At 42.3% G+C, this 13,325-nt stretch overlaps 1 protein-coding gene across 5 annotated transcripts in view; it reads right to left on the bottom strand.

Moving 5' to 3' along the window:
• tcf7l1b (transcription factor 7 like 1b) overlaps positions 1–12,624 on the bottom strand; it is a 47,161-nt gene extending 34,537 nt beyond the window's left edge. The window contains exons 1-3 of one of the 5 annotated variants that reach the window (XM_036144484.1): positions 11,602–12,624; positions 11,408–11,480; positions 11,152–11,279 (exon numbers count right to left, since the gene is read on the bottom strand). In XM_036144484.1, the coding sequence (XP_036000377.1) occupies positions 11,152–11,279; positions 11,408–11,480; positions 11,602–11,787 (387 nt within the window). In that variant the 5' untranslated portion in view covers positions 11,788–12,624. The remainder of the gene's footprint in view (positions 1–11,151; positions 11,280–11,407; positions 11,481–11,601) is intronic. The other 4 variants (XM_036144482.1, XM_012863336.3, XM_036144483.1 and 1 more) reach the window with 4 other exon arrangements.
• Between the last annotated feature and the right edge of the window lie 701 nt (positions 12,625–13,325).

Raw genomic sequence — 13,325 nt, 5'->3', positions numbered from 1 at the left:
CTTATGTCTGCTGAACACAAGGCCCTCAATCACAGCCATTACTCATAACTAATCAAGAACATTACCTCATAATTTCAAATTGAGCAAATAAGGTCAGGAAAGAGCGAAAGCCGACAAGAAAACCTCAGTCTGTCACAGGTTTCTGCTGCTTCAGCTGCTTTTTCTAACAGGATCCACAAGTCTGTTCCGAAATAAGGAGCCTACACATTTTAGATGACTTATGCCTTTGCTCGGCTTTAATTGAATTTGACGGTCTGCAGAACATTGTGACTTCTTAACTAGTACAATTGGTTTATGAGGTTGACGGCACAGAGAAAGGGGCACTAAAAGGTGAATTTTTATTCACCACGCTTTGGCCTGAGCGCATGGGAAAATTGCAAATGTGTATTTTAAACAAGCAGAGCACATTTTGATATACTACGGCATGTGATATTGCAACATTAAACCTCACAATATGTCTCACAAAACGCTACTGAGTTGCTGTCAGCAAGGAACTTTGGTTAAGTGAGTAAAATGAGTAAGGATGTACCAATCAACTGGCCAAAGATTAGAATCAGCCAATTATCCCTTGATCATCTCTAATTGATGATCAGATACTAAAGAATTTGAATCCCACCCGCCCCGTTCATAGAATGCGTCAAAACTAAGAACTCCTGTTATTTTTGTTCTATAAACACATCAACCTACATACAGCAAGTACTTCCATGAGGTTTTGTGAGCATCCTATATATCAGACAGAATGAAGCCAGATGATTTTATGTAGGCTATACATGGGGATATTTGTGTAATCAATTCATTTTACGTTGGGTTTAAAACTCAATCTCAATCAAAGGGTTCTGATACTACGTAATATTAAAATATTTGGTTGAGAAATGGACAGACAAGACTAGTGATTTATGAGCATCTTTGTAAATACTGGCAAACTCTTAGTTGACTTGCTAACTGTTAGCTGCTAATTACCCTAAAGCTGAACTCTGCTTCATGCCTTGTTGTCTGCGCCAAGGTCAGTTTACCAATTTTAAACGAGGATACGCTGCATTTCATCATCACTGGAGTACCACTTAAAATACTTAGAAGTTACAGACCAGTATTCTGTTTTGTATGAATACCTTTACTGGCTAACCGCAAATGATCATAACAATCTCCTTTTAGCCCATTTTTTAGACTGGTCTTCTGCTCATTTCTAGTTAGCAATCTAGAGAAGCTTTTTAGTCCAAGATACAAACAGTTTACAATGTAACCACGATTGGCTAATTATTAGCTGCTAATTACAAGTCTGCCTCTCCTTTAGACATTTTGGCGCTAAACTAAAGGGTGTCTGGTCAACGTCTGATCTCTACGACAGCTGCACAATAATAGGAAAAACAATTATCATACTGTTTTATTGTGAAATGACTAATTTAAATTGCAAAAAATGCACATTTTCCAAATTGTTCTCTCCTTGGCATCATCCTGGCGAATCAAAACTACATAAGTAATATGTGAGAGTCCATGCAAGTCAAAAAAGATGTTTTAGGTTTGTAAAGCATTATATGCATGAAACAAAAAAAAAACGTAATAGCTAACTAAGTTTGCATCCAAGCAGTTATCTGACTGAAATAATGTACCGACATTGTGATGACTACTGCGATTCATTCATTGTGTAGCTCTAATCTCCAGCTCACAGTCTAAAAAGAATTGTGTGGTCAAACTAGAACAAGATATTTCTACATCCAAAATATTTTTTTTTAAACACAGTTTGATATTTTTGAAACCTTTGATTGTATTTTTTAACCAATAAAAACCTAGCATTTTCAAATTTTTTGGGCATTAGGACAACCCCTAAAATTAAGAAGCCTAGAACTGGCAACATATGGACTTGTCAAACAAGTATGTAACATAAAGAAAGGGAATTACATCTTGTCTCGTTCTCGTGAACCCCAGTTAGTCCATCATATGGTTTTGTAAGCCGGCTGTATAATGACATCTCTACTGATTATGTCGATAAAGTTACTGAGAATATTTACATTTTGTTGACTATAAATCTTAGAATTTATACGATTTTGTGTGAGCCAAGACCTCACATTCAAAGCAGCTGAATTATTTATAACAAATCAGTTATGTAGTATAGTTGATAAATCTTTTAAGCTCGTCTTTCTCCAACTCACACTTTTCTGTTATATTCAACACCAACTTCAACATCAAAGCAAGCACAGACTAACATGTGTCCTACTTATATGATTGTATTAAACATGGAAAATTCCCCCTGGCTGCCTTCAAGATTTATGCAGTCAGACATAAGATCTGTTACATGCACTGCATGTGTTTTTAGACTTGGAGAATAGATACTGCAGATGGTGGATGAGTCTCTAGTTTAGGTTCCAGTAGTTGTGGAGTTAAGAACATAGAAGCCCTGCGAATGGAACCGTGTAAAAAAGATGGATGTGCACTGGCTGATAACCTGCTAAAGCCGAGGCCAGCCAAATTTAAGAACAAGAGGAATTTTTTTTTATCTCAGTTTTATGAATGCAGGTCTAATTGTCGAGGCAGACCAGAGGCCTCAAAGCTGCTGTACCATTACAGAAACAAATTCTGAGAAAAGTAACCATGCTGATTTATAAGTTGAACAAAAAGAACAGCTGTCCCGCTCACTGTCAGCTAACCTTACCCTGGACCGATACTCACCCACTTCTTAATTTAGTATGGCCACTACAGCCTCGCTGATAGGACTCACGTACTGTTCTACATGGCCTTTAACAGACCGCCTGCCCCGTGCGTGACCTGAAGAGGAGCCTGATGTAAATCTTAGAGGAGTGCTGATGCTACATGAGCACGATCTGATATCCTGCTGCCGTGTCTTGATGGGGCTCTTACTGTAAGGGGCGACGGCGAGGCATTGTGGTCTACAGAGGAGAAACCGTGCTCTGTGGGAGACAGAAATCCGCCTGATAAGTGAGTGCCTCAAGGTCTGGAAGCAGGCCCACCTTGGGATAGCAGGGAAACGAATAGCAGCACCCGTATCTGCCCTAGTTTATGCTCCCACCACCACATCTCATCAACAATCTCTCCTCCTGCCTGCTCCTTTCTCCCTCTCCCTCTTCCTCTCCTGCTGCCTGCAGAGCTTAAACTGAAAACAGCTGGTTGGAATACCAGACTGATGAAGCCCTGTTAAAGGCTTTTGTGTGTGTGGGTGTGTGTGTGTGTGTGTGAGTGTGTGTGTGCGTGTGCGTGTGTTTTCTTCCTCCACATTTTAATAGAAAGAAGCTTAAAAACTTATGGTACAATTACGGAAGAAAACATTTCTCTGGTTGAGGTGAATGTTACAGTTTATGGTGATGAATGGAGCACACAGTCGTATAACACATCAATTTACCCACGGCCAGCAGATATATATACAGTAATCTCTACAAGTGGAAATACAATTACAATTAGTTTGCGTGAAGATTTATCTGAATGAAATGATTTCAGCGTTATATAACATTCATTTTATAAAGTATTAGAGAAACAAATAAGAAATTTAAAAAAAAAATCTTTGTATAGTACAAAACTTTTTTTAAGGTTTTGAAAAGGTTTATATCTTGTCTGTAATACATAACTCTGAATCTTAATTTTTTTGTAAACACGGACGGTTGTTCCCAGAGGCTAAAGCTAGTGTTTTTATCAGAAAGTGGTTAAGATTATTCCGAACTTCTCGTTTCTATCACATTTTCTTTTTACCTGAAATGCTTTACATGTCCTGTTCTCAACATGTGTCTCACACAGGAACATTATTGGCGGCGCACCGCCTCCAACTTTGATTTTCCATGCAAATAGTCAACCGTCCAACACAAACACGACAATGATTTTATAGTTTGTAAAATAGCATTTCCGTGAGCTGGTGAGATATTTTTTTTGAAGATTTGAGAGTATTTTAAGATAGTAAAGGTTTGTTTTGGTCACATTTTTTAACCTTCCAGGTAATAAGAGATGCCAAGAAAGTTAGAACCCATTTACTAGAACACTGCTTCAACAGTTCTGAATTATCCTTTTGACTTAAAAGTAATAGATACTCTTTTGGGTTTTGGTCTTTTGATTAAGCCAAAATAAGAAATTTAACTGTCATTTTGCGCTTTAGCAAATTCTTCCTACTTTGTAACATTTTGGGGCCCTACAAACTAAACCTTTTAGAAGCTGTTTAGCTTAGCTGTGTTGCAATGAGACTAATTCTAATATATGACATTAATATGATCAGAATCAGTTGTCATTGTATTTTTTTGCAAACCTTTGGGACATTAAGTAATACAAATAGAAACACCGACTTTCTTTATGAAGTGGCTACATGTTCAAGTGTATGTGACTATTCCTACAATTCCTGGGGCCCTGCCCTCCCCATTTGCACCAGGACACTTGGCTAATACCACAGAACAGAAAGGACTAAGCTGGTATTCACAAAATGCTTGATACATGACTCCTCCCCCAACCCCTCAATCGTCCACAGCTTTAATTCCCTGCGAAAAGGTTTCTTTTTTTGGATTAGCATCTGTTGAGCACCAGAGAATAAGCTTTAGCGCCTATAAATTTATCCGTTGCTGTGTTTGGGTCTGAGAGTAACCAAACCTACAGTGATTACCATCCTCTACAGATTGTAATTGTTGCAAAGCAGAGTCAGTACATGCGTGGGCTTGACCAGCAGTTTCCTCGATGAACGGCTACAGGTTCTGAGTTCGCTGCAAAAGTCAGATCTTCGACTCTGCAACAGGAGTTTTTTTTTGTTGTTAGCCTGCCGAAACAAGGTCAAGAACACAGATCGAATCTGTTTCAAGGCTTTAAAACTCGAGACTTCGGGGTGAATCCAGGTGCAATGGAGGTGTTCATCTTCACCCACCAAGACTTTGAACTCAAACACAAGTTTGCCAGAGTGTCGGTGGGGGAAAAGCAATGCCCCAAACCCAGCAGCAGCCCGGGCCAAACATAGCAACTCTGAAAAACACATAAATTGATTTTAAAAAAAAAGAAGGGGGGAATAAAAAACATTTGCACACATATATTCATCTTGGCACATCAAAAGGATTCATTGATGTCGCTGAACATGGGGAGTCTGCGGCTAGAGAGGGGAGATGTTGGTTATCCTTTCCTCAAAGGGTGCAGAGATGCTCCTGATGGGCCCTGCGCTCGAGAAGCCAGAGAGCGCTATAAACAGAATTTCTAATGCCAAGCGGGCGAGTGGGTGGGTTAGGTAGCGCGCTAGCAGGCTATGGCGTAGCAGGGAGGAATTGACGCCAAGCTCAAGCCCTCCACAGAGACCAGAGAGGGAAGGATGCAGACCAGGACTGACACCATTTCACACAGATCTGTACGAGTGAGGTTAGGAAGTGAGCACGGGCATCCATGATGAAAAGGAAATGCAAATGGGAGATCCATGTTCGCGTAACAGCCGAAATGAAAAGGCTGCAGGAGAGGCTAAAAGCAGCTTTGGTTTGTGTTCACACTAATTACATCTGATCTCAATTGCCCACCAGCATATAAAAGCGGTGGAGCTATGTAACTATTTAGACTGTAATCACCTGTTTCTTTTTTATACTTTCCAAGCCCGAGCATAAAAGATCATTATCGAAATTAATCACTCCAGGCCAAGATGCCCCGAGCGTTCCCGTGAATCTGCTTCTAATTGAACAGAGCCACCAGATTGCTGTAGATGTGTTTGCCTTTGAAGGAAAACTCCTTTCAAAACTAAAAACCTAGTCAGAGACGTTGGCTCTGTTGACACAGCGCTTGGCTGAAAAAATATTTGAGATTCAGGAATACAACATAGACGGTTGTCAGAACGTGAGCCGTGCACACTGTGCCCTCTGTTGCAAAATATCCACACAGCCTCACCTGAACGCCCCTCCACCCCCACCCCCAACCCTCCCCCCATACTCGGGAACTTGCAGACAAACATACAGAACGCATGGCTGCATGTTTGCTCATTCTTGCACACACACACACACACATACAGACACACACACACACACGGCAAGGTGAGTGAAATGCCAAGTCAGCCACCTGATGAAAGACACCTCCACACAAACAGGCTTTGCTTATGCAAGGAGAGGCCCTTTTATTCAGCGGGACAATGTCTGTGTTGACTTTCCTTTGTCCGCTCGTTTTGAGCACCAAAGGCAGCAGAAAGAATGGAAAGACGAGAAAAGAAAAAGAAGTCGGAGGCATGCAATCGTAGCCACTGACAAGTTCAGACTCATGCAAGCCTTTCCTATTCATATCTCAAAACGGTTCTCTATTCAACAATCATGCTCGGGAGTTTGAGCGTCCCACCGCGTTATTTGATGAAGATATGTTTGAGCGGCTCGCCTCGCTCTCGCCTACTTGCCACCTCTCGCACACAAGAGGCATTTCGCTCTTGAGTGGCGGCGATGATGACGACAGCGCGGCTGGCGAGGTTGTCGAAAAAAAAAGTGGCGTCCGGCGGGGTGCGAGTTCACCAATTAAACCTGGCACTAGCCGGTCTCTGCCGGAACAATGAGCTGGATTTATCGAGCTGAGTTTGTATAAGGGGTGTGTTTGGAGGGGGGGTGGGGGGTGCACCACAGCAGGCAGGAGTCTGGTGGAACATCTCTGCAAACATAAAACCTCCTCCTCAGCTCTCGGTGGATTACAGCGGAATGTCAGCTCTGAGCAGGCTTTAAATCAGTTATTCTTGGCCCTCGGGGGAACTCTGCGCTGATCCCATGTAGGCCTGTCTCTCATTGCTCGTGATGGGGTTGCCACATTCGGATTTTTTTCATCGACTTGGGGACTTTAAATCCTTTATCGTGCGGTGCATTCCTGAGCGAAATGACTGCGTAACGGCTCTTGAGCAACGGCTCGCGGTTTTTTGTCGCGTTTGCTGCGTGCGCGGCGAACACGTGACGCACGAAACTGCACGGCGGCGTACATCAGCCATTACAACGTTGTGCACTCGGAGCTGTGAGAGCGCAGGTCCCCCACCTTGAAACAGAAAACAAAATTAAAAAAAACGCTGGATTTTGCTGCCTGCTATGAATCACGCAGTCTGGTTGACAGACGCAACTTTTTAATACGCCTCACGCAGCACAAGCACGACCGCATACCACCCGGAGCCCGTAAAACAAACCCTCTCGGTCCCGGCAGAGTTTTCCGAGCCAAACGCAATACCCTAAAGTGTTTGCCAAGCGCCAGGATTGTTCGCACCCACCTCTCCGGCTAATCTGCGCATTTCTCACAGGCAGCGCGGTGATGCAGCGATAAATTTAACCGCAGGAGCTCAACAGGTTTAACCGAGCCCATCGGACGGACGTGCTGGTGCAGGCCACTTGTAAAATATCAGCCGGCGGATCGGACCGCCGCGAACACGACACAGAGATCTGCAGGTCTGAACAGCCCCAGCGCCCAGAATGCGAGTCTAAAAAGGTTCCAACATGAGCCTTCTCATCAATCACACTCACTGCGTTGCATTCACACTAAGCCATGAGGGCAGGGCAATATGGAGACCTCAAGACGACCGCTAAGTATGCCAGCCATTGTCTGTCTGCTTGTTTTCTGCCACAGTGATGATTGACACAGTCAGCGCACTCTGTCCCAATGACCCCGTTTTCTTTCTCTTTTTTAAATATGGAGGATTAGACGTCTAGAAAAAGAGTCTAATTATTCCCCCGCGTTGCCTGAAGCTGCTTAGATGGCTGTTTTAATTTTAAAATTAGTTTTATCCCACAAAAACACGAGGAAGGGAGAGGCTTACACGAGAAAACAAAGAGATGGACTGAGATGAGGCTGGATTAGTAGTAACTGTAGATCAGATTGGGGTAGTGTTCTTTTTTTTCTCCAGTAGTAGACCTAAAACACTGCGACCAAAGAGGGTTTCCTTAAAAGCAACCCACCAAGAGCATTTCTCTTCTTCCCCAGTGCATGGTTTTATAGTTTTGGTAATTTTTTACTACCTTTACTAACCCGCTTAGGGGCAAACTCACTTTGACAACAAATGATGTAACAAGATTTTTTTTATATTGTTTTTCTACTCAGCAATATAAAAAAAGTGGTTACGTGAGTCCAATAAATACAGGACTTCTGTACGTTTGGGTGTGTTGAATGCATTGCTTTTTGAATTATTTTTTTAACACACCAGATAAGTCAACTTCAGAGCTTGTGAATGAATGACTCTGTGTGATGAAGTACAAATTTAGGATTCACCTAAATGAAAATTGGGTGTTGTTTTGGAAAACACGGCACATTAAGACTTTTTCAGCTTAAAATGAAGATGTTTAATAGAAAACGTGGTTCTGAAGGTTCACAGGGAAGCATGACTGTCTGGGCCTTGTGGCTTTGTCACGCTGAAGAATAACTTGTTTTTTCACACAGACTCACAAAAAAAGTATAAAATGAAGGCCTTACTGTATTTCTTTGAAATAGATTTGTACCATAAAGAAGAAGTCACGGAAGAAGCAACAAAGTAATAAAAGTACAAATTCTAGTTGTTAATAAATGTATTAGGGAAAATATGAAATATCTGAGACTCTTTGTGGCATAAAATTAAGATTCTTAAATGTAAGACTCAAGGCTATGGCTGTCTTGGCTCTGTTGCTTTGTCAGAGCGTAAAATAACACCTGAATTTGTCAAATACAACAAAAAAATACACGCACCAAAACATCTCATACTTAAAATGCGTATGAAAAAAGCTGTACTTTTGGAATTTAAGACTTTTCGCGATGTTTTAACACATTGCCGCAACCTTGTAAGCAACACGAGGTGTAATTTTGGTTTGGTCAGGGGTCATATTTCCTAACAATGGTTCAAACAGGATCAGAACAGCAAATAATGGAAATGGGAATTGGTCATTTCACCCCTGTACCATGTCATAGCTTCGGCCCTTTCGTATTTCACACGGAGATTTGTACTTGCTGGGGGACCGTTTCACACCCTCTTAGAGAACAACTCATTCATTTTTATATGCTATTTATTCCACTGTAGGGAAGCCTGAGTATATGTCCCCACTAAATATTAGCAACCAGCAAAAGAGGGATCAGTTAATTTGATTTGACCAGGAGGTTTCTTAGCTGTCCAATGCCATTGGTTAACTGGCCCAGAAAGGAATCAGACTCAAAATAAAGGGCAATAGGGTGCTATGCAAAGTTTTCTGATAAAAACATTCAACAGATTTAGATCATGCATGAGAATTAAACACTTATCTCCATAAGCCCTGGTAAGACTCAACAACAATGAAAATTAAGCTGATATGCAAAGGTTCAGATAAATGAATACAAAAGGGTTTGTTTACAGGAATGAAATGGAAGTAGAAGGGGGCCAAATGGTTTTGTATGGGTTCAAAATGGGGGAACAATTTGACGAAGGAGCAAAGTGAAGCAATAGCTAAATCTGTCCCACTGATCAAATCACTGTCGCAATTTTAACATCTGCAATGCTGCAGTTGCAAAGAACTTCTTGGCTGCAATATTATAGGCTTTTCTAACCCAGATGACGTGCATTTACGTTCTGACTGAAAATAATAAAATCCATCCACTTTTTTGAGAAGGCTCAAATCTGATCTGGGGTTCACTGACCAAAAAAAAGACTTAACTTAAGTGATGAGAAGAAGGTGAAGGTGGGAAAAAAAAAACATAGCAACCCCCTGCTAGTATTCCTCTCAAACACCAAAACCAACAAGACAGAGACGGCTACGCATCACATGGTCCGAGCAGAGGCAGCCATTTAGTTAATGAGCCCCAATGGAGACCTCCAATGAAGCCATCAAGACTGCTCAGAATAACAATGGTCAACTAACGCCTTTCTAATTGAATGGAAGGTGCAGGGAGGTGATGTGAGTGGCCCTGAAACAGTGAAAAGGGAGACAGAGGGGGGGGGGGGGGTAGGGTGGTGGGGTGTCTCTTCAGACAGATGCCTGCCAGGCTTTAACGAAAGTACTTGTTTTTTTGGGGAGGGGATGTGACAAGGATGGGGTAGGGAATGGCGGGGAGGGGGCGGGGGTGGTGGGGTGGACTAGCCCAGAGGAAAACAGGGATTATCCCAAGGAAGTTTGCACAGCTCCCACTTCAATTTTTCTAATAAACCCCCGATCCCGAATGTTTGGAGCCAACCTTTCTGCCAAAGGTGCCTCCAAGATAGCCGCAGCAGACAAACTAATGCGGTAATGAGTTTAAAAGTCCTGCAAACACACGGCGTGACCCCCCCCCCATGCAACAAGTAAACGCAGCCCTGCGAACTCTGCGTCAACAACACTTGCTCGAGACCGTCGGTCTTATCTAGGCATTGAAAGTCTCTGGAGAACGTCTTCCACGGGGAGCTGCAGTGGACCGCGACACATTGCACCGTTGCCACTGCAGGATATAAGCAACAAGAACAGCCGTCTTGCTGCGTGGAGTGCAGGGGAGAATATTGCGGTTTTTTTGACTCGCAAACTGATAAAAAACACTATACCATAAAGGAGAAGTCACGGAAGAAGCAACAAAGGAATAAAAGTACAAATTCTAGTTGTTAATAAATGTATTAGGGAAAATATGAAATATCTGAGACTCTTTGTGGCATAAAATTAAGATTCTTATATGTAAGACTTAAGGCTATGGCTGTCTTGGCTCTGTTGCTTTGTCAGACTGTAAAATAACACCTGAATTTGTCAAATACAACAAAAAAATAAAAAAACACTATAATCACAAGGAAAAGGAAACTAGAGGATGCAAAGAACACAGCAAGATCAAGGATTCCTGCGATAGAAGCTTGAAGAAGACCACCTCTGTTCTGAAACATAAGATTAATTGTTCCTGATAAGATAAACTGAAATAATAAGTCTGTGCCAATGGGGGGAAGGGGGTGGGGGATAAAGTGTTTTGAGATTTTTTTTTTTTACAGATAAAAAAAAATAACGAACAGATCTGAAGTCCATACAGAACAAGAAGTTCAAATGCAAGCCTATGCAAAGAGTGGGTGGCAGGGAGAAATTTATACCCCCTAAAAGAACAAAGAGGTAGTTAGTACTGCTCCTTGAGAGGCCACTTGGAGGGAATATGGCGGTCTGGCAGTGCGCAAGGAACTTTCACATACGGCCAAAGTTTTTTCCTTTTTTTTTTTTTCTTCTTCTTTTTTTTTTTTTTTTTTTTTTGCAGAGAATGACAGAATTGAGAGAAAGCATGAGCAAGTGAGCACAGCATCCCACGCGGGGAACTTACTGTTCTTGCACTGGGAGACAGCGAACCATTGGATAGGTATGGGTTGGTGAGGTCAGGAATCATAAGAAACGGGTAGCCCGGATAGTGAGGGCTCTTAAAAAAGCCACCATCTTGCTGTCTTCTTAGTGCTGCAAGAGAAAGCGAGGGAAACTTAGGGGTTTATGTTGAGGCAAAGGCGACTCGTTTTCTCATCCTTTTGTTTATTTGTTTTGAGAGTAAGGGGAAGAAAAAATACTACGGATCTTGGATTGTTTACCTTCAGTGAAGTAATCTCTTGTTTTGTCATAACTTTCTGAGTCGGGTCTGGTCCGGGGGCGCCTCTCTGCCTGCTGCAGAAAAGGGAGGACATGCATGCACATGGATTAAAAACTCCACACTCCTGTCTGTAAACCACTTCTTTTTTTTTTTTTTCCTCCCCTGTCTGTTTCCATTTTGCATAACGTGTTTTACCTCCGAGTCTGACGAGCTGCTGTTGTTTTCCGACTCGTTCACCAAGGAGGACTTCACGTCATCCAGATCCCTCTCCGCGGAGACGTTCTCGGAGATCTTCTCCTCCTGCTCCCCTTCGTCTTTGAACGAGATCATTTCATCGTTGGCCCCGAGATCGTCCCCGCCGCCTCCGTTCAGCTGTGGCATTTTGGCACCCGAGTGGAAAGGGATCGAAAAGGAAGGAAGGGAAGAAAAAAAAAACACGCACACACAAGCGCAACAGCAGTTTTTTTTTTTTTCTCTTCTATTTCTCAGCGTACAGTCCAAAACGTGCCACTGGTGGAGAGAGCTAACTACAATAGTTCATGTTTCACAACTCCCCTTTCATCCTCGGAATTTAATTCCGTGATCCATGACCAGGCTTGTGATGATAATCCACAGTAAAAAAAAAAACACAAACAAAAAAAAAGTTGGAAGAATATCGATAAACGTTTGGCTTCTGCAGCCGGATGCGCAGCAAACTTGGCAAAGTTTCGCGTCCTTCGCCGCTTGCGGACAAACTTGTGGTCCTCCTGTGCGTGTTTTTAGCTCTTGTGCTCCTGAGGAATATATAGGAACGATTCTCTCCTTCCTTACGGAGCCAGCATTAAACTACAACCTCTGCGGAAGAGAGAGCAGCACGTCCGACTTTATCTCCTTAATATCCATGCGTGAGAAACAATGGCTCAAGTGAAAGAGAGAAGAAAAAAAAAAAAGAAAAGACGAGTCGCGGAGCTGCTTTCCTTCCCTTTATTGAACAGTGTTGCGCTCTGTTCCCCCTCCGCGTACAGACCTAAAAATAAAAAAAAGCTACGCAAAGTTCAAAACTAGGGGAAAAAAAAGGAGAACTCAAAAGAAGTGGGAGTGGGGAAAATGGAAGAAAAGAAAAAAAAAACAACACTGCTCAATTGCTCGCCCCTTCCCTCCACATTGCTGCCGGAGAGTGCGCTCCGAAAAACTACTTGGGTTGTTCGAGTGGAAGGAAAGCAGCAGCCCCGTCCGTAGAGGAGGAGTTAGAGCGCTGAAAACCGACACTTCATTCAGCAGCATGCAGATCAGCTATTCTTAACCCTCAAGCCACCTACCCCCACCCCCCAGACACACACACACACACACACACACACACACACACACACATTCACACAAGTGCGAGTACAGCAGCTAAAACTACACAATAATAATAATAATTATTATTATTATAATAATAATTATAATGATCTGGGTTCTCCTCCTCTAATTCATCATTAGTTTACAGGATTTTACAGGGTCCTAAGAGGAATTTTTATTTACACATAAATGGCCCCAGTCGCATACCATGACTTCACAGATTTTTTTTTATTGCTTTTCTGTATATTTCCAATAACAAGACCACATCACCGCAAGTACGATATTGCGCAATCGCTCAGTGAGTAAACAAGGGGAGGCAATGGAGCCAACAGACACATGTCATTATAATGATATTATAATGATTACCATCACATGTATATATTATATGTTTATTTTTATTTTTTTTTACCTGTGAAAGGTAATAATGCCAGTAGATCTAGTCTGTGCTGTGAATCGGTTGGTACAAATCCATGCAGCACATGAATGAGGCATCCTCTCCGAATTGCTCCGCTATGCCACCTCCAATATGGCGGAGACATTGACGTGCGATTCAGCATTCAAAGAGGTGTGTATATGTGTGTGTCTGGTGATGGAGCCGA

This window comes from Fundulus heteroclitus, chromosome 12, assembly GCF_011125445.2.
Source record: "Fundulus heteroclitus isolate FHET01 chromosome 12, MU-UCD_Fhet_4.1, whole genome shotgun sequence".
Taxonomy (NCBI): domain Eukaryota; kingdom Metazoa; phylum Chordata; class Actinopteri; order Cyprinodontiformes; family Fundulidae; genus Fundulus; species Fundulus heteroclitus.
The sequence above is the reverse complement of the archived record's forward strand: the minus strand, read 5'-3'. Positions and strand labels throughout refer to the sequence as shown.